General features: G+C 47.1%; 1 protein-coding gene and 1 long non-coding RNA gene across 12 annotated transcripts in view; one reads left to right on the forward strand and one right to left on the reverse strand.

Moving 5' to 3' along the window:
• Positions 1–282: 282 nt before the first annotated feature.
• Positions 283–19,640, reverse strand: CAMTA2 (calmodulin binding transcription activator 2). Of its 11 annotated transcripts, none has more exons than XM_069063189.1 (23): positions 19,534–19,640; positions 17,467–17,563; positions 17,216–17,319; positions 15,179–15,246; positions 14,962–15,097; positions 14,348–14,419; positions 13,897–14,050; positions 13,401–13,535; positions 12,006–12,892; positions 11,534–11,660; positions 10,123–10,257; positions 7,935–8,050; positions 7,085–7,269; positions 6,600–6,678; positions 6,130–6,352; positions 5,476–5,798; positions 4,026–4,222; positions 3,560–3,743; positions 2,514–2,585; positions 2,401–2,421; positions 1,809–2,005; positions 1,467–1,541; positions 283–1,134 (listed from the first exon to the last, which is right to left on the reverse strand). In XM_069063189.1, the coding sequence occupies exons 2-23, from the start codon at positions 17,495–17,497 to the stop codon at positions 1,071–1,073; spliced, it is 3,585 nt and encodes a 1,194-aa protein (XP_068919290.1). In that variant the 5' UTR covers positions 17,498–17,563; positions 19,534–19,640; the 3' UTR covers positions 283–1,070. The 11 variants fall into 11 exon arrangements, with proteins under 11 accessions (XP_068919290.1, XP_068919289.1, XP_068919294.1 ...); XM_069063188.1 differs by having other exon boundaries at positions 3,560–3,746; XM_069063193.1 differs by lacking the exon at positions 14,348–14,419.
• The window catches only part of LOC138142199 (uncharacterized), a 14,538-nt gene continuing 10,792 nt past the window's right edge, over positions 17,571–21,316 (forward strand). The window contains exons 1-2 of the long non-coding RNA XR_011163378.1: positions 17,571–19,168; positions 20,816–20,873. This is a non-coding gene — a long non-coding RNA (uncharacterized lncRNA). The remainder of the gene's footprint in view (positions 19,169–20,815; positions 20,874–21,316) is intronic.

Genomic DNA, 21,316 nt, shown 5'->3' on the forward strand with positions numbered 1-21,316 from the left:
GAAGGAGGGGCCTGAGCAAAGGTTGTCTGGGTTCCTCAATTCCTCCCAAGACCTTTGGCAGCGGCTGCATCCACCCTCCTGCCCACTGGCCAGTACTCCTTCCCCCTCTCCTGGCTTCTGAAGCCAGCTCTCGTCCCTTGCACCTTGGGGGCACCCTGGCAGCCGCGACCCCCGACCCCCCCATTCCCCGGTTCATAAGTTACACTGATTTGCACTAGTTGGTAGAGACCCGGTCCTGCCTCCTCTCCCCCTCGCCCCCTCCCCAAACAAAAGCAGGAGTCGGACAGTTGCAGCGATGTTTTAATGGCAAGTTGTACAAACCAAGCCCATGCACACTTAGAAACAGTGACCATCTGGGCAATGGGGTGGAGATGAGGAGACACCCCTCCCCATTTTGAACCCGGGGTGGGGGAGCAATTGGCCCATGCACCACCACCCCCATCCCTCACAGTTCCGTACAATACTTGTTATTTACACCTCCTCTATTCTCCCTACCCCATCAATAAGAGGAAGGGGGGGGGGAGAAATGAGAGGGAGGGGCAGAAAGAGACCGAGAGTCAGGATACAGAAGTGACAGGGCAGGCGCCGAGACAAAGAATCATGCCAAGATTTCTCCAGGGATCAGAGATGTGAGTGACTGGGCTGAGACACGGCAGACAGATAGAAAATCCAAGAAGTACGTATGGGAATGGGAAACTGGGAGAGACTTTCAGAAGCTGACTGTTGAAAGAAACATGTAAGGCAGGCAGGCAAAAGGGGGAGCCCTTCACAGGTGCAGGGGGAGCAGAAGCAGGGGCTTGACAGATCACCGCTGAAAATTAAGGTGTAGGTCAGACTAGAGGTCAAGGCCAGTAAAAATGGGGGAAGGAGAAGGCAAGAGAGACAGGAATACTGGAAGGAGGTGGGGAAACAAACACTTAAAAGAGGGTAAGAGGAGAGTCCTACAGAGGGAAGAGGCTCCATGGAGTCTTGGAGGGAAGCTGTCTCCTATTCCAACAAGGGATCTTATCCCTGTAAAGACCACCTCTCCTCAAGGTGGTGGTGGTGGTGGTGGTGGTGGTAGTGGGGTATCAGGTGGCCAGTTCAGGTTGGGAGAGACCCTCTAGCTCCTGGCTTTGCTTCAGCTCCTTCATCCTATGGGGGAGAGGTAAAAAGAGGCCAAGTAATAGGGTCTTAGAAGGAAATGACTGGTGACTAATATAGAAATGTTTTGCATGACTACACATGTATAATCTATATTGAATTGCTTGCCTTATCAATAAGGGGGTGTGGGGAGGGAGGAAGGGAGAGAATTTGGAACTCAAAGTTTTAAAAATGAATGTTAACTGTTTTTACATCTAACTGGGGAAAAATAAAACACTAAATAATTTTTAAAAAAAGAAAGAAATGGTTGGGGGGAATGAATGAGAAGAGAAAGGAAATTGGACTTTAATGGGAAAATAAGGTAGTTGAGGAGGGCTAGGTACCTGTGTTGACAGCGCCTCAGGAAACGCATGATTTTCCTAGCTGCCTGGTCCTGCTTCTTGGTGAGGAAGGAGCCTCTGGAAAGAGAGAGAGAGAGAAGCTAACAAGATAAAGGAGTGTACAGGCTCCTCTTCAATACCACCTCTCTGAGGAAACTGGATAGCAAAGGGGAGGTCAAGACAGTGAGTGCATAGACAGCCTAATATAGTGAAATTTTAGGTATAAGGAAGACAAGGTTTCTGACAACTACAATAGGGAGAAGAGGAAAGTTGGGTGTACCCTGTAAGGCAGCAGTTTTCTATGGTGTCTGGGACCTGTCATAACTGAGGGGCTCAGGAACCTACTTGCTACGGGGAGGCAGAGGTCCTGAGGGCCCAGGAGGCCGGTGGCAGGGCCCAGGTCGGCATCTGTAAGAACGGTAATGCTGTTGAATTAGTACGGCTGCCCGTCGACTCTGCTGAAATCGCTTCTGTTCATAGTAACTTCGGAATTTGCTCTGGATCAGGATGGCTGCTTGGGTCATCTTCTTATAGAGTGCAAACTGGAGGACAGAATTCAGGAAGTGGAAACCAAACATGACCAAAAGAGAGACAGCAACATGGGTGGAGAGAGACAAATAACTCACATTTTTATGATGTTTTAAGGTTTGAAAAGCACTTTCCTCAAAACCACCCTGAAGTATTTAATATAGATATTATCTGCATTTTACAGCATGAAGAAACTGAGGTTCTGAAGTTGTAATCATACATTTACTAAATATCTGAGGCAGTATATGAATCCATTGTAGTCCATAGCTATTTTATTTACTTTAGGTGAGTCTCCCAAAGAGGCAGAGAACCTAAAAGCTTAATCTCAATCCAAGATCAATGCAGGACTTTGTGAGAAGAGATCCATCTGCCATATATGTCCCTCACTCTCAAATACTCCCTTAGTTACCTTAAGTGCAATCCATGTTAGCTTGTGGGAAGAGAAGTAGAGTTAGAGCCAAACTAAGCTACAGAGGGGCTCAGGAAGTGGTGTGTATTTGGAGGTGGGACAGTATATCTTACCTGCTTGTACTTTCGGTAACAGCGCTGGATCACAGCAGCTGCCATCTCCTGTTGCTCCTTTAGTCGACGGCCCTTGGGGGTGGGTGGAGCAGGGGAAACTTAAAGACCTTCTGTCCCAACATTTTCCCACAGGGACAGGGTTATCTTATCCCTAAGATCATGGTTTCCCACCACATTTAACCTTCACAGACCTGTCCTGTGGTCCTCTTACGTGATCCTTGACTCCTTAGCATGACCTGTGTCTGGAACCTAATTATTCTATCATAACTAACAACCATGGGCTCCAATATGATCTTCCCAACTTCTGACTCTAGACTCCATCTAAGACTGATCCCTCTTGAGCTGCATGGGCATACAGACCTAACATATGCTCCCAAATACACATTTTACCACTTGCTAACAATTAGGATCACAATGAGTCCACTGACTTTTTCTTGAATACGATCTTTTCCTATGCAGAAACTATGCCATTCAGAAATCTCACATCTTCTGGGGCTTTATCATTCCAGTTTCCAAAATAACATCATCTCCCTATGGGGATTAGTACTAGGGCTGGTGTTGAATACAGAATTGGCTCTCAGGGCCCACACTTGGAATGCCTCTCTTCCCTTTTATTTACTGCTGCTCCATATACCCAGAAACTGATCCACACTCTGTTCTTTCTCTCCAGCACCCATTTCTTCCTTTTACTCATTCAGTTATCTTAGTCACATTATTCCAGTAAGCATATCTTACCCCACCCTACCATGTCAAACATCACCTAGCACTTTTTTTTTTTGGAGAGGCAATTGGGGTTCAGTGACTTGCCCAAGGTCACAAGGCTAGTAAGTGTTGAGTGTCTGAGGCCGGATTTGAACTCGGGTCCTCCTGACTCCAGAGCCGGTGCTCTATTCACTGCACCCCCTAGCCGCCCGGCACCTAGCACTCTTTATAGCCCACATGATAATTAATGATGGAAGTGCGCCTATTGGCTTTTCCCCTATCCTCAACCTAACACTGTGACCCGTGTATCTCTTCTGGTTCTACCACCCCTATTTCCCCCCAACCTTGTACTTGCGGAAGGGAGTCTGGATGACACGGCCTGCTTCATACAGTTCCCGTTGCTCGTGATCAGACAGTGTCAGCAGTGCAAAGTCACTTTCCATCTTCCCATTGGCTGAGGCCCCAAGGAACTCTGCCCACGATGGGGCAGGGGGAGCAGCCAAGTGACCCCGCTCAAAGGGCAGCTCACTGCTTCAGGGAAAGGAGGAGGAAGGGTATCAGATTGGGGCCCACCTCTTCTTCCTTCCCACCTTAGGGCTTTCTGTGGAGGGATGCTGCTTGATCACTGAGTTTAAAGAGGTATTATTCCTTTTCAGGCGTCCAGAACTGTGGGTAAGGTCTCAACTGGGGCCTTTTCTAGACTGAACATCAGAGATTATGTCTGGTCTATCCAAAGTAGCTGGGTCCCCTGCTTCCTCCTTGTCCAATTTTAAGGGAAATGGCCATAGGACCCACCCTGAGTGTGGTCACCTGTGCTGGGTGATGATAGGGAGGTGGTCCACATTCTCCAGGTAACTAGACAACCAGGACATAGTCTCACTGAGCCCCATGGCCCCAGTCTGTTCTTGAGGGGGGCCTCCAGTCTCAGGGGCACTTCCAAAGTCTTCCTGTTTAATCCGTTCTGGTGTTGCCTCAACAATCTGTTTGGCCAGGGAGATCATGTCCATCTAGTGAAAAACATGAAAGATGTTTTCAGCTACTCATCCTGCCTTATAAATGAATAGGCCCTGATCCTATCTCCAAGCTTTACAAAACTTTTTCATTGTCATTGGCTGAGGCTCCACCTAGGCCTTTCCTTCTAATTCCTTTATTTCTCTGATCATGCTACAATACTTACTGAGTTACTATTATAGCACAGTGCTAGGTGGCTCAGTGGATAGTGTCGGGCCTGGAATCAGGAAGACCTGAATTCAAATCTAGTCTCATACACTTACTAGCTGTGTGACTCTGGGCAAGTCACTTAACCTCAGTTTGTCTTAATCCACTGGAGAAGGAAATAGCAAAACACTTTAGTATCTTTACCAAGAAAACTCTATGGAAAGCATTAGAATGCTATGGTCCACAGGGAAACAAAAAGTTGGACAGGACTGAACAACAACAGGCACTAAGTAGAAGACAAAAAGAGAAAGTTCTCTGCCCTTTAGGGATTTATAATCTTCCCGTTGGGACAACACATTCTAGGAATGAAGTCCAAACTCCTTAGCCTAGTATTAATGACTCTAAACTGCCTCCCCATGCCCTAAAAAACCCTCCACTTCAGCCAAATTAATCTATTCATTATTCCATGTTTATTGCTACCTTTGCTCATATTATTGTTCCTGTCTTAAATCTTTTCCCCTCTCCTCTTCTCTTAAGCCTAATCCTTCTTTAAAGGTCCAGCTCAGGTTTTACCATATCCTCTAGAAAGCCTTTCTTAGCTTTCCCTTGGTGACTGCTCTCTCCTGTGAATTTACTACCAAAATACCATGTTTGACACTAAGCATATACTACCTTTCTTTTATTTAACTTCCTTATTTAATTTTTTTATGTATATGCCTGTCCTAATTAGACTATAACACCTCATGGGTAAGGCTGTGCCTTATAACAAAACATAGCACAATACATATAATACTAAATAAATGTTTGTCAACAATGATGAGATAAATGAAAAATCCATTTTTTTCATTCTGAAGAGTTTATAAGCTTTTATTGTGAGCTTACCATTGTTCCTTACTTTGGGGCAAGGCTCACAGGGACTGAAAAAACACAGGTCAACTTTGTCCACCCCAATGCCTTCCAGGTCCAAAATACTCCAGAAAGGGAGCTCTTGGTCCCATCATAGGTGCTCCCAAATTGCTCTGCTTTATCTAACCCCCTCTCCTCTACCCTCATTCATGAATACCCCCAAATCCTCACTCCCCAGACCCAGTTTGATAAATACCTGTATTATGTCCACAGCCTGATGGCTATTGGCTCCCTTTGAACTGGCCCCATAACCCTGGATTGGAGCCTCTACTCTGGAGTCCTCACTCACAGAGGGGGGTGTGGGAAGCCCCTTGGGGTTACTGGCCTTATAATCCATGAGTAGGCTAGGAGTCTCAGCCAGACCATGAGGAGACTGGCCTGGCTGTGTCACCTCAGTGGCTCCCTCAGAAGGAGGCAGAGAAGCAGGTGGGATACTGCCGTCTGGGGCACTAGAGTAGGCTGAAGTGACAGAGAACGTGCCATCTGACAGCTCTGAAGGTGAGGAGACACTGCTCAGACCTAGAAGGGTGGGAGAACAGGGAAGGATTCAGCAATTCAAAAAGTATTTATGATCAAGGCAGGTGCTGTCCAAGGTGACCTTCTAGTTCCCTCCTACATCTTTTACCCTTTCTTCTCCTCATGCCCACGCCCAGAACTCTTCCCTAGTTCTATGCTACTACTTGTCTCCTACCTTCCTTCTTTCACTTTCTAGACTTCTGGCTGCATTTGTTTCCCCCATCCATCCTATCTCTCTTCCTCTAAGTTGCTCCCTGCCCCACAGCTTCCCTCCCCTCTCACATTTCTCAGTTCCATTCCTTTTTTCTCCCCTGTTCCCTAGCAACATCCTCACCAGTGTCAGGGCTGGCAGAGAGTAGTGATGGGGCAGGCAGTGACTCAACTGAAGCCTCCTGTCTCTGTAGCTCTTCTAGGCATCGGGCAAGTTGTACATGCCCCCGGGAATGGGCCACACCCAGGGGCAGTCGGCCGAGAGAATCAGGGATGTTCAGTGCCTGTCGGTTCCATCGGAAAAGGAGCACAGCAGCCTCTAGGTGCCCTAGGGCACAGGCCCACATCTAGGAAAGGGAGGGTTTAGGATGGAAGAACAGACTGTAAGTACTAGACACAAATACCTTTATCCTCCTCCTAGAAACTCAGCCATTCAGCCCATGATTTTTTTTCCATATCCCTCTGCCCCTCTGCCCCTCTTCTCCTCAAAGGACTTAGGCCTTATGAACCCCACAGCCTCACTATTTCCTCTCTTCCCACACACCTATCCCAGTTTTAGTAGCCACTGAGGGACCAGGAATCTGGTCTCCTTACCAAAGGAGTACAGGAGAAATGATCCACATTAAGTGGATCCACCTCTTGCTCCAGGTCCAGGCTTTCTGCCTCCATAGTCCTGGAGGGTGGCAAGAGAAGAACAGAGATAAGGGAAGCCAATCAGAGCACAAGAGGGTAGGTGCAGGCTGAGGTTGGACTAAGAGGGGCAGACATCAAGGAGACAAGGGACCAGAGGTCAAGACATCTAGAAGGGCAAGTCATTGGGCAAAGGAGTGAGGGTGTGGGTGGGGTCAAAACACTTTAAGAGATTAACGTGTTATGGAGTACTTAAACCTAGGAGACAAGGACTAAGGGCATCTACATTTTCTTGGTTCCCAATTTCTAACCTCTCCTCAGTCCCATCTTGCTCACCTACAATAACCCTGCCCCCCACTTCATTGACTCTTTCTGACCCTGGATCTACTACTCTGGCTTTCCACATTCCAACCCACTCCCAACCCTTTCCCTTCCCAACCTGTACTCACCTCCACTGACTCAGGGTCTCAATGAGACGGGCATAGCCCTGGGCTGCTGCCAGGTGAAGGAGACTCATACCCCGGAAGGGTCCCCCGTGAACCAGGTGATCAGGGCCCCGCCAGCCATAACGAGGGATCATACGTTCTACTAGGACCACCACACGGGCCTCAAACCCAGGCCCCGGGACACCTCCCTGTAATACACACACCCTCATCCATGGGCCTAGATTTTGGTCTTGAGGCTTCTGCTGATCTTAGGGGCCCAGGTGTTTGGATTTCCAGCTGCCAACCATCTAGATTAGTACTCACTAACTCTGCCTCTTGACTCAGGCACCCAAATATCCTCTCCCATAATCCTCAAATAGCCCTAATCCAACTCTCTAGTCTCATTCACCTACTGAGACCCAGATATTATTCTCTTACTTCCATTTTCTAATTCTATCCTCAGTCTCCACTTCCCTCTGGAAACCAGGCCTTCTGTGTCTTAGTTCTCCATTCTGGTCAGACAGCTAAGTGTCCTTGTCCCTAAAACAGTGCCACACAGCTGCCAGTTCACTGGTATAAATCAGGACCCCCAGAACTTTGAAGATCCCCCCATTACCTTCCCCAGTTTCTCCCCCTTTCTAGACCAGAAATAGTTTGAGGAGTAGGCATGCCAAGATGGCATCCAGAATAGCCACCCTTGGAAGAGGAGAAGGTAGTGTTGGGAGACACAGTGTATCAGGAAGAGGAGAGGGGCACCAGGCTAAAGAGGTCAGAAGATGCAGAGGAAGGAAGGAAAGTAAGGTGGGGACAAACACTACAGCTGTTTGCTTAGAGAAGGTACAACAACTATTCCACCTTCCCTCTCTCCAAATACCTGTACTGGGTGAGGGTCAGAACCTGGGGGAGGAGTCTGTCCAGCTGCTGCCATTTCTGCCATCCGTTTTTCCATCTGTTCTAGGCGCTCCAGTATGGACATCCGGAACTGGTTGTCTTGTGGGGCAAAAGGATAGGAGAATGAGTTGGGAAAGGATTTGAACAACCTTCCAAATACCAAAAACAAGAAGTATCCCAAGATCTGGCAGGAAAAGGATACCCAAGAAGGAAAGATACCTCCAAAAACCCAGGGTGCCAGGACTCAGAATACAACTTAAACATCTAGATCCCCAATTAGTTTATGTGATAATACAGAGAGAATGACAAAGGGTTGGATAATGGGTTTTGGAAATCTCTCCTACTTTGTTCAAAACAGTTCCCCCTTTATGCCACATCTCCCAGAGGTTCTCTATCTCTTCTCCTTGCCCCCAACACTACCTCTGCCTCCACAGTGAGGCCTGGCAACTCCAGAGTCCCTCCTCTTAAGTTACTGCTTCCCACAAGAGGCCATGGAGAGTCATTTAAAACCCTCCCCTTGTGGGAGATGATGGGTGTGGAGGGGGAAGGATGAGTATGGTTGTGCTTGACATGGCTGAGAAGGGATAGGTGGAGGATGGAAGCACTTATGTTGACAAGGTGTAAGATGGACAGAAACTGAAGTAATATAGAGAAAGTGCAGGAAACAAAGATCCAGTAAGATTTGAAAATATAATGACAAGAGGGGAAAAACTTAGAAGAAAACTGAGAGGAAAAAACACAAATATGAAGAAAAGGAGTTAATAAGACAGAATCTCAGGTTCATACAATCCAGAGCTAAAAGGGACCTCAGAAGCCATCTAAGCAGATGAGGAAACTAAGTGACTTGCCCAAGGTCACACAGGTGTCAGAGAGGCAGAACTTGAACCTTGAATCCAAAGTCAGTGCTTTGGGTACAGAAATTCCCAAGACTTATAACACTGAGAACTTCACCAGAAAAAAAACTGTCATAATAGGACACAAATGATGATGGGTTTGTAAAAGCACATTATTAGTTCATAAAAAATTTTCTTCACAATAATGCTGTTAGGTACATAATGTACCTATGGTACAAAATTCTCATTTTACAAAGAAGGAAAGTGGCCCAAAGTCGCACAGCTGTTAAGTGAATGATCTGGTATTTGAAGCCACATCTCTAGACTTCAGGTCCACTGCTATTCACTACACTACATGATAGCCTCCTTTTCCTATAAGAAGGGCTGAAGAGGGAACAAGAAATGGGACAAAACACCAAGACAAAGAATGACAAAGTAACTATGAAAAACTATCTGCCCAAGCATCAGACCCCAAGAAAGAATGTTCTGCAGACAGGAATAGCCAAACCCAGAGAGGAAAACAGAAAAAGTCCCAGGGCTTAGAGATGGAGTCCAAGAAATCTAAGAAAGAAGTAGAGAAGAAGCCAGTTATAGATCAAGAAAAAACTAGAACTAGGCCCTGGACATGACTGGAAAGCTGGAAGCTAGAGGATTCTGTCCAAGTGATTTTCTTAAGCATAGGTCTAACATTCCTCCCCACCCCCTAAAACTCAATAAACTCCAGTGGCTCCTTATTACCTTCTGGATCAAATATAAAATCCTCTACTTGATGTTCAAAGCCCCCCATAATCAAGCCACCTGTCCCACCTTTCCAGTCTTCTTATACTTTACTGCCCTCCTACATACTTTTAAATCCAGTGATATGGGCCTCCTGCCTGTTCCTGGAACAAGACACTACATCTCTCAACTCTGGGCATTTTCACTGACTGTCTCCCATGCCTAGAGTCCTCCCCCTCTTCATTCCTCCCCCTGACTTCCCTCAAGTTCCAACTAAAATCCTACTTTCTACAGGAAGCCTTTCCCAAACCCTCTTAATTCTAGTACTTTCCTTCTGTTGATTATTTCCTATTTGTCCTGTATACAGCACACCTGTATATAGTTGTTTGCATGCTGTCTTCCCCATTAGATTGTGAGCTTGAGGGCAGGGACTATCTTCTGCCTTTCTTTGTAATCCCAGTGCTTAGTATAGTGTGTGGCATATAGCAGGTGCTTACTGACTGGCAGACTAGATACCCAACCAAATCCCTGAAAGAAATGGGAACTGAGGGTAAGGAGAGAGAAGTGAAGTACAGGGTTACAGGTGTGGATGTCTAGGTGCAGGGGGGCTTAAGTACTCACCATCTAAGGATAGCCAGTCTAGTTGGGTGCTGGGAAGAGCTAAAAAACGGCGGGCACGGTACTCAAAGAGCACAGAGGCAGAGAGTGGGCCCTCTTCTCCTGCCACCTGAAGAGACACCAACCCTGCCTCATGAGCTAGGAAAGACAAAGGAGGAGGGAAAAGAAGATCAGTTTCTCTTATTGAGATAAACCCTGCCAGAGACCCAAAGACCTGGATCCAAGTACCAAGTTCTTATCCTACCTATACTCTTTCCTTTGTCTTATGTCTCCCAGAGGCCCCAGCAAACCTGGATATTAGGTGAAATGTGCTCCCTAGCAATGGTGACTCCAAGTCTTTGGTCAGTCTCTGATACACCCTGACTGATAGAGATCATACTGTTCTCCCCCTCAGCTTCCATCCAATTTCACTACAGAGTAAGTGAACAAAGTTTCCGAGGAGTGGGGTCTAGTTTGGCTCATGACCTGGGGATTATCATGGCCTCCTGAGTGTAAAACTTAAAGTCTTGACTGCCTAGACTAGAAGCTAAGAAAGCCCAACTCTTCGCTTTTCATCCCCAAGCCTTCCAACTCACAAGGTGGCAGTATTGGCAGGGGTGGGATACCCACATACAACAAAGGCAGGTCATTCCTATGATTCCTGGATTGCTTTAGAGACCTCATCTTTCTATTCATCAGGGGTGAAATCTCCGAGATTTTTCTCTAATTCTGGTTGATAGGCATGTTAGGATAGGGTAGAGATGTTTCTCTGGCAATGGGATCTGGGCTATGAGGCCAGGGTTCATTTTACATGTTGGGATGAAAGTCAATAATAGGAACAGTGGCTCACATCTACACAGTGCTTTATAGATTGCAAAGCACAACAATCATTTGAAGTTAGAGTGACAAGAATCATTTATACTTTACATAAGAGGAAATTATTTGCCTATTATCATATAACTGGTAAGTGGTAGAGCTATGACTTGAGTTTTTTCCACTATCCCTTTCTCTCTCTAAGTGCCCTAGACCTCTTCTCTCTTCTTCTACCTTGGATTAAAGTTGTCAGACCCCTTAACTCCATAGATGTACAAAGTTAGGAACAGTCTTAGAGACCAGACAATACAAGATGAGGTTCGGGTAAGTGACACTGACTTGGCTAAGGCACATAGTGAATAAGTAGAGCTCAGCTGAGACTAGAAGCCAAGTTTTTTAACTCCAAGCCCAGGATTCCTTCCCTTGCCCCATGCTGCCTTCTTAGTCCTGGATACTCTGGAGAAAAGGACAGAGACTAATTTCACATGTAGCCTTGGTGACCTTCTGGGTTTCCCCATATTAAGTCTCCAGCCTCCAATCTTTAACAGTGAATCTCCTGATAAGGCATCTGGAGACCATCCCACCCTGACCTGTCTGATCAGTACTTCCCACTCCTCCATACCAGGGCAGTAGCAGCGCAGGACACCAGACTGGACAAGTGAGGCTGGCACAAGGATGTGGTCGAAGACACAAGAATAACGCTCTGAGACCTCCGTCCAAGGACCTGTGATCAATACCTTGACCCCACCCTGTGAACAAGCAAATATTCCAATCCAAACACAGAGTCATCAGAGAATGGGAAAGCCTCCTGGATAATATACAGGATGTCCCAAAAATCTTAGTGCAGTTTTAATCTACTTAAGCTCAAAACTGCACCTGTATATATTAAGGTAATTAAGGGAGAAAGAGGATAGAAAACAAGATAGGCCACATGCATGCCATAAAAATTTGAGGGAAGTTAAGGAATCTAGATCATAGACTACAGGGCTATGGTTACAGTGGAAACTTAGGTTTGAGTGACCTAGGGGCTAGGCTCAGGGTGGGAATGGGACAGCAAGTAATGAGGAGGAATGATGAATGAATATGATATTCACCTCTGGATAGGACCACTCAGGAGAGAAGTCAGTGATAACGCTAAGAGCTGGAGGGCCAGGAGCCCCTGGAGCCTCCTCACTGATCAGGTCCCCCATGAGGTCTGGGAAGGAAGACAAGCTGAAAGTCTCTAGTTCACCGGTCCCCCCTGGTCCTCCAAACAGCCCTTCACCTCTTCCAGGCCTGGCCGATGACTCCATGGATGGGGATGAGGAGACTGTAGCAGGCCCAGTTCCCTCCCCACCTGCATCATCTCGGATAAAGAATTGGTTCCCTTCTCTTCCTTCTCCAGGCTTAGCAGTAGTCCCTTGATCTGATGCCACAGGCTCCAGAGCAGCAGCAGGTTCCAGGGCTGGGCAAGGTGTTCTGGCTGCCTCTGCCTCAGGGAAATTGGGACTCACCCCCAGCCCACCTCCATAAGTCTGGCCTTGACTAGGATTGTTGAAAAATCGATCAGGATCAAAGGCAGGACTAGGAGGGCCAGGTGGGGCAGGAGGCTGAGGGCCTAGGACCAGGGCCAGGCCCAGGGAGGGCCCAAATTCAGGCTGAGGAGCCAAGTGCCTGCTGGGAGTTAAACCCCCAGTGAGTTGTTCCAAACCTGTCAGGAGGAGGAGAGCAGGTCCCGCCCTAGGCAGCCCTCCTGTAGTTATTGGAGGTCTAGGGCTAATTTCAGGGGGTTCAACAAAGCCAGAAGAAGAGGAGGAAGAGGGTGAGGTATCAACCTTGGGAAGCTCATGGGGTTCAGTAAGGGGTGGGACAGCCTGTTGAAGGGGTTCAGGGGGTCTTGGAGGTGGGATTGGAGGTATGGCCAAGGTCCGAGGCTCAATTTTAGGGGAGATGATTCGGTGCTTGGTATTGCTGCATTTGTGGGGTAGGCTCCCTGTGGAACCTGTAGTGAAGAATGGGGTAGGGAAGAAAGAAAAGGAGTAGAGTAAGACAACTTTCCAATTTTTCTCCAGTGGAGATTTTCTATCCATTAGGACTTGGATATACATAGATGTGTAATAATGACTTGGCCATTAGGGGGAAGCAAAGATGCCACAAATTCTGGCTGGAGAGGCACTGCAGGGAGAAGAGCACAGGGGAATTGCTAGGGGAAAACAAGCTGGTGGAGAGAAAGAAAAAGGCAGTGAGCTGATGCCTATGCATGAATAGTGCACAGAGACTGGGGGTCACAAAGATAAATGACAGATTGAGAAACTGGCCAAAGGCCTGGGAAGACATTTCCTGAAGAAAAGGTGGGGCCTAGAGAAGAAGTCCTTAGTCCCACTGTACTATTAGGAAACAATGTGCAAAACATATATAAATTAGCATGCAAACAAATATAAAGGGTGTTTGTGTCTCCAGTGGGGAATAGAACTCAGAGTCAGAGGGAGCCCTTGGGTCCCGTCACTAACCGAGCCCTCCGCTGCAGAGGCAGGCATGGGTACGGGGCAGGGGCTTGGCCTGGTGGGTATCCAGAATCTGCTGCACCAGCTGTTCCACTGAGAACTCACCTGCCCCATTCCCACAGCTCCACTTGATGCCATGAACTGAAAAGGGGAGGAGGGAGGGCCTGCTGTGTGAACCTAAGAAAATCCAGCCCCTAAGCTCCCCTTGCTGTCCCTCTCTCCCTCACTGGACTACAACTCCCATGAAGCCATGGGACTAGTAGCCTGAGAAAAGGTAGCTATTCCAAGTATTCCTGGGATATGTAGTCCGTTTCTTTCCCTTACTCCCACCACTTCAGCAATTCAAAGCCTTGAGAATCCACCAGCACTTCAGCTCCCGACAAGCACCAGGGATCAAACCTCCTCACTAGTTAGGGAGAGCTGGTCACTCCAGAGGCACCTGGGAGTAGTCTTGGCTTTTGTGAGGGCACCCTGAGACCCACTTTTACTCTGGGGTTCTTACACATGGGCTTCAGTTGCCCCACCAGCTCTTCCCTGGACCACTTGAGCCATTCCCTTCGATCGCTGCTGATGGAACAAAGGATGGGGCCACAGCCCTTCCCACAATCTTCCAGGGCGGGGACATTCAGGTAGTGCACAAGGACGATGTCAGGGTTCTGAGGGCAGCAATGGTAGACACAGGGTGCCAGTGGACACTGGGACCTAGATGTTCCGCCCCATAATACTTAGTTCCCTTCCCAGAATTCTGTTCTCCACCTCCCCCAGCAGCCTCTTCAGCTCTTACACCTCCCTCATAAACTCCCATTCCTCCCAAATGCCTGGGTGTTTGGCCTTCTTAGTCCATAACCCTCTTTCTTCTAATTCAACTTCTTTCTTCTCTAAGAGCCCAGTCTTTCCTCTCTTCACTCCTCCCTAAACTGCCCAAGAATCTGACTCCCCAATCCCCTCAATACCTGTAGCAGCCAGTAACAGCGACGATGGAATGTGGGAACAATGGAGGAGTGAACATAGCAGCCATAGAGACACTGCCAAGAGATAGTTGGAGGGGAAGGCTGCTTCCCACCTCTTCTCTTTAGTACCTTTCAAATGACTTGTCTCCCCCAAGAGTCCTGCCCCCCCCCATGAACTTAGGCTCCCCCTAAATCCAAATAACACAGAGTCAAGGGGGTGAGAAAAAAAGAAGGGGGTGAGGTATTCAGGACTTTCAAAGTAGAACCTTCTAGGAACATCCATGAAATAGGTATTGGGACACTGAGAATAGGGGGGGTGACAAAAGCTAGAGTTGCGACTCAGGCCATACACAAGGATTTCTAAGGAAAATATCAAAGAAGCTAGGAGACTGGACAAATGAGTTCCTGTAAGAAACAAAAGGCCCAGACAACTGGGTTACTGAAGGAAATGGGGAACCAGTCTACTTCCCAAGAGGTAAAATGGTTGACCTAAGACTGAGACTGGGAAGGGGGACTATATAGTAACACTTCAATTCTAAGGAATGAGCCAGGGCACGAATGATTAAAAACTAGAGACAGGAGAACTAGACACCAAACTCTTAAGTGCCTTCCCCTACCTCCATGCCCTGCACCTTCAGTTTCATGTGGTCCTCTCGAGTGGTCTTTCCATCCTTTCGCTTCTTCCAGCAGTAGCCATCCTTCCGGTACTTTACCTTCTTGCGATTATAGAGGATGATGGAGCCATTCTGAGGCCTGGGGAAGTACAGAAGAAAATAAAGCCAGCTCTGGGATCCTGTATCCTTAGCCTTAACACCCTCCTCCAAATCCCCTTACCTGGTCTTGGGGGAGCAAGACAGCCACTCATCATGCTTCTCAAAGGTGATTAAGTATGAGGCAATCTCCTATGAGGGAAAAAATACTTATTCTGTTCTCTATCCCCTCCTTATTCTCTCCCCAACTCCCTTATTTTATAGCTTTTCTCTCCAAGTTCCTACCCTTACTCTTCTCCCTGGCATGTCAAAACTCAAAAGGTCTGCCCATTGCTAAGTTCTGGATGCTGGAGGAAATATCCATGGGAATAGGCCCTATTAAGGCCTTGATTATCCCTTCCAACTGCCATAAGGAAACTCAGGCTCCATTTACTCTGACTTGACACAAAGAAATTATGACCTCCTCTCTTTCCCCCAGGAGCCTTTCACATAAGGGCTAAGTAAGATTTTCCAAAAACTGATTATTCTCCCTGACTTATAAATAGAACAATAACAAAAAATCTGATCTTTTTCTTCCACTCCAATCCAACTAGATACTTTCCGCCATTGCCTCTACTGTAGTGCTGGTCTTTATTATCTCAAAATTGGGACTACTGCAGTCCTAATTCATCTCACCCAAGTCTTTTATTCTTCTGTCAGATCAGTAATCTTCATGAAAAAATCACTCTCATGTCATGTCTCTGTTATTCCATATGTTCAAATGCATTTAAACAGCTTCTCACTGCCTACAACAGGGGTGGGGAACCTGCAGCCTTGAGTGAATCCCAACTTCACAGAACAAGGGGATTTGCCTGGAGGCCACAGGTTCCCCACCCCTGGCCTACTGGGTAAAGTTCAAATTCCTTAGCCAAGAATTCCTGCCTCCTTCTCCTCCTCCCCACCCCCAACGCATAATATATTCCCTTAACCTTCCTCTCCAATCTAATCTGCTAATTTTTCTACATGACCAACCCTTCACCCTAGCCACACATCTCCCCACCCCTCAACAAATGTAAAATAGTCTAGCTTCCAAGTCAACTCATGATGATCCCCCATTTGGATGCTCCCCATCTTTCCACTCATCTTCTGGGTGTCCAACATGAAGTCTTTGAGCCAAATACAGCTAAGATCAGCAAAACAATGTCTTGCCCTATTACCATGGACTCTTAGGCCACCAGGGCCTAATTACCAGCTAGGTAATTCATTGCTTCCTAGGAATCATAATATTAAGCTTAAATTAATGAATAACTATAATGGTTAAAAAAAAAAGAATGTGGCTATCACATATATGGCTTTCTGATAATGTAGCTCATTATTGAAAAACAAAACAAAGCAAACAAACCCTCTGAGTAACTTTATTCTGCATACTTACATCACTAGATAAAAACAAAGCTTAATAGTGATATAAAAAAAAGTTTAAACTTTGGTTTAAGCTTTAATACAGGGCACATGGGCTATGAAGAAAAAAATGCAGCAGTCCATGCCCTCAGAAGGCAGAATGCAAGATTCTGTTAAGCCTTAGAGGATACAGAAGCCAGAAGAAACTTTAGAGGTCAATCTAGTCCAATCCCATCATTTTACAAATGAAGAAACTGAGGCCCATAAACTCAGAGCCTCTGTCTACAAATACAGCATTCTTTTAATTATACCATGTTGCCTCTCCCTCACCAGCCATCCTGTGACATCCCATAGCACCTACGATTATTATTTGGCAATGATCACCTATGGATAGCTAAATTATGTTTTTATACCAAATCAGCCCACTGAACCAAGGCAGAGTCATTGAGTTCTTCTACCTTCAAAGTACTATATTACTGTACCATAGTACTATATTAGATAGTTCAGGGTTCCTGCCCTCAAGGAGCTTACGGTCTAGTTATATAACTAAATTTTCCCCAACTAACTATAAGCTTCTTGAAGAAGCTTGAAGACCATGTTTGATATGGTGCCTGAATGTAGTAGGTGCTCAATCACTTAACTGTTAACAGTGTGGCCAGTGAGACACACATACCTGCTAAAAACAAAAAAAAACCTCTTCCCTTCTTCCGGCCCACCAGGGCCTCCTAGATCAAGGACAAAAGCTTTTCCTCCCACCCTTGTCTATTTAGCATCCCTGAGGAACCTCATTTGTGTTCCATCGTAGCCGCTCAGGAGGCAGCAGTGGGCATCTGGGAAGACACTCCAGTAGCTTCTTGGGGAGAAAGATCTTCAGGTGATGGCTGTTCTCTGGGAAGTGGAAACCAGGGGTCAGTGTACTCTTACTAGAGAATGAGAAAAATTAGTCTAGAGGATTGACAAGGTTCTTTTCAACCCTAACATTTTGAAACCTAGAGTATGGGGGGGAGGGGGGGAAGAAAGCAGCACAGAACTCACCAGCAACCTCAGTGGTGTCCTTGTTATTCATGGTGAAATAGCTCCAAATGGCAAGGTCACCCTCTGCCTGATGGGCCAGGGGGAGGGGATATATGTTCTGAAAGAAGGTAAGGCGGGCTTATAGTCAGCATCTCCCCCTCTCCCACCTCACCTAAGAAAGGAACATAGGATGGTGCAGCTAGGTGTTGAATTGAATAGAGCACCAGCCCTGAAGTCAGGAGGACCTGAGTTCAAATGTGGTCTCAGATACTTAACACTTACTAGTCACTTAACCCCAATTGCCCTGCCTTACCCCCTCCAAAAAGACAAAAACAAAACCAAAAGAAAAGAACATAACCCCTGGAGAAGCTGTGATTCCTGGGAGGGAAGGGTTGGGGTAGATAGATCTGAAGAATAGTTTGTGAAGGAGGGAGGATAGAGGGGATTGGAGAAACAGAGATTTGGAATGGGAACCAAGATGTATCAGAAATGGGATAATTCGGAGGATAAGGGCAAGGGAACAAAGTCATGGAGAAACAAATTTAGAGCTGGGAAGGACCTCAGAGATCATGCTAGTCCAATTCCCTCATTTTCTAGATGAGTTTATTGAGGCCTGGAGAGGCTTGTCCACCCTAGTTAGTGGATTTCAAACCCAGGTCTTCTGAGTCCAAATCCAGCCCTCTTTCTACTGCACTGTAAAGAATGGCAACTAAGAATGATGGGTGAAGGAAATGGAGCCAGAACTGGGTCTTTCACAAGATTGAGAAAGCTGGGAGTAGAAAACTGGTGCCTAAGGGACCATATGGCTCCGAGGTAGCAAATGTCCCAAAGAACAGGCTGCAGACCTGAATATTTGAGTCTCTGAAAAGAACAAGGGAGCAGCTAGATAGTGCAGTGAATAGAGCACTGGCCCTAGAGTCAGGAGTACCTGAGTTCAAATTCAGACTCAGATAGTTAACACACACACAAAAAACTAGCTGTGTGACCTTGGGCAAGTCACTTAACCCCAATTACCCTGCCCTCCACACTCCAAAAAGAAAAAAAAAAGGAAAGAAATAAAAGAAAAGAACAAGGACTAGAGAGAAGGGGAGTTGAGAGAAGCTGAAGGTAAGACATTTAGATCATAGAAGGTAAGTCACAAAGGGTGGGAAAAAAAAAAAAGAATTTAGAAGGTAAGTCACAAGGTCCAGGCCCTGGTATGCTCCCTGACACTGTCCTGTTTTGTTTTTTGTTTTTTTTCCCCCACCCTTTTGCAGTTCTAAGTGAAGGACCTAACTGAAAGCTTATTCTAGCCTCCTCCTCTTTTCCTCAACTGTGACTTCAGCCCAGGTGAGATGCTGGGGCTCGTTCATCCTTCCCCGTACTATGCCCCAGACCCCAAGAGCTCGTTTCTGTCATACACCCTACCCCATAGAGAAATTAAGAATATATCGCACCCCCATATCCTTTCTCTGAGATCCCTTCGCCTATCTTACTATCCCACTTCTACCAAATTGTCTCCACCCCGGCCCAAACCCCACCCCCCACTTTCCTGGGGGATGGGAAGAGGCTTGGGATGGCATCTTAGCTTGGAGCTGAGCTGGGGTATCTGAGGGAAGGGGGATGGGGCAATGATACCCAAGCTGGATAGGGTTGGGGGGGATTACAAGCCCGGTGATGGCAGAATGTGTGTGTTTCGGCGAGAGGGTGCCATCACGGGGCACAAACGCAAGGTGCCCGCCAGGTAAGGGCTGGTGCAGATAGGGCAGGATGGGGCCAAAGCTCAGGGTCAGGGAGGTGCGCGCCGCCTCCAGGGGCGCCCAGGTGCAGCCGGGTGGGGAAGGGGCGCCCCTGGGGCAGGAGGAGGTTCGGGGCCGCAGGTCCCCCAGCAGAGGATCCAGGGGGGCGGGAGAGGGGGCAGACAGGGGCTGTGTGGAGCGGCGCCCCCTACTGCGGGGGAAGGGACGGAGGAAGAAGAGGAGGAAGGAGGAAGGGAGTGCAAGGGGCTAGAGGTGGGGCGCCGCGGTGCAGAGCCTCTGGGGCCGGCACCGGCGGACCTGCGCCCCCTGGCGCGGGGTGGGGAGGCCGGCAAGAGGCCAAGGCTCTTACCTCCCGGGGTCCCGCTGGCGGCGGCGGCGGCCATTCTCCCCCACACCAAACCCCCCCCCCCCCAACGCCGGCTGTGACAGCGGCGTCTGACGTCACCGCGCATGGATGGGTGTGGGGGGGAACCTCCGTTTAAGGGCGGGCGCTCTTGCCTAGATCTTTCGCTTTAAGGTTGGGCTGCACGTGTTCCTGCTTCAGCTGGGACTTGGGTTGAGTAGACTAGGGGGAAGGGGATGAGGAGAGTTCGTCCAGTTCAGAGTCCTGAACCCTTTAGTCTCTGAGAAGCCATGGGGATGGAGATAGCGATGAAAGCTACTTATTGGGCTCTTCTCCAAGCCTACCTTTAGTTTTTTTTCTTTTTTTGTTTTTATGGAGGGGGGAGGGCAGGGCAGTTGGGATTAAGTGACTTGCCCAAGGTCACTCGATGTGTGTGTGTGTGTGTGTGTGTGTGTGTGTGTGTGTGTGTGTGTTTTAAATGTCTGAGGTCGAATTTGAACTCAGGTCCTCCTGACTCCACCGCCGGCGCTCTATTCACTGCGCCACCTAACTGCCCCCTACTTTTAGTTTCTTTCACCTCCTTCAAGAAAGGCTTTCCCATGTCAGCCATCCTTTCCCTGCCCATCCCCAAGGGCAAAATCAAGTTCAGATTTTTCACATCTTGGCCATTTTTAAAAAAATTGATATTTTGATTCAATGTATCATACATAAAAACTTCCACTGTACTCCTAATTGATTTCCCCAAAATGTAGAATCTGAAATTTATGATTTCCTTCAAGATTCATCTCAGGCATAACTTAATGCTTGAGACTTTTCCTGTTCTTTTCCCCTTCCCCTACTTCCCCCAATCTGGTTACCTTTGTAGGTGTTTCCTATACAGGATATCCCAAAAGTCTTAGTGGAACCCAATGTGCCATGTATGGGTATGTTGTCCCCCGAGTTAGACTGTAAGCTTGTATTTTTGTTTCCAAGACAGCTGGCACATTGTAGACATTTAACTGCTGGCCAACTGCCTGTACATGCAGACTTAATCTTGACAGAAAATTGTTAATATCAAATGTTATGTTACCTGCCACTACCTCAACGACCATAGCAATGTCAGAATGTCAGCAGCATTTCCAGCAAGATAGTGTCAATTAGGTTGGGCTTAAGTCCCATCCTGAGATCTTGCCTTGTGGGGGAATCTGGCTCAACTGGGATCTAGGCCTCTGATGTCCTTGCCCCCTTCCACTGGGATTCATGACATGAAGGGCAAAACAACCAAAATGATGTGGTTTTCCTTATTCAGATTGCTGAGGACAGCTGGGATTTCATGACCAGGCCTTGCTACCTCCCCCCTCCTAAAGGTATAAGAAGCTTTTGCATGGATCTTGGAGTTGGGAAATCCACTGGACATCCCCTGGGGTGGCAGGTTTGCTACTCAGGCACTTTAAATTAAATTAAAGGCACTTTATTATTCAATTCATGGCTTTGATTTATTTCAGGACTTGATACTCTGAAAACTACAGTTTTCTATTTTCTAAAAGAAAATAAGGATATGTGCAGTATTAAGTCAGTACCAACATTGTCCAGCATTTTTCACATCTATTTTGTTGTATTCATTTAAAGAGCTGTTGTAATTATGTATATAAGTCTTCTGGTTTTCCTTTGTTCAACATTTCATATGTCTTCCTCTATTTCTATATATTCTTCACATTCATCATTCCTCCTGATATACTCTTGTTCCTCTACATTCACATACAATTTATTCAGCCATCGCAAATGTTGGGTAGTTAACATTTTTTTTTTT

The sequence above is a fragment of the Petaurus breviceps genome, unplaced genomic scaffold, assembly GCF_028583685.1.
Source record: "Petaurus breviceps papuanus isolate PSGF00001 unplaced genomic scaffold, PetGlider_PUasm1.0 90537, whole genome shotgun sequence".
In the NCBI taxonomy this organism is placed as follows: Eukaryota; Metazoa; Chordata; class Mammalia; order Diprotodontia; family Petauridae; genus Petaurus; species Petaurus breviceps.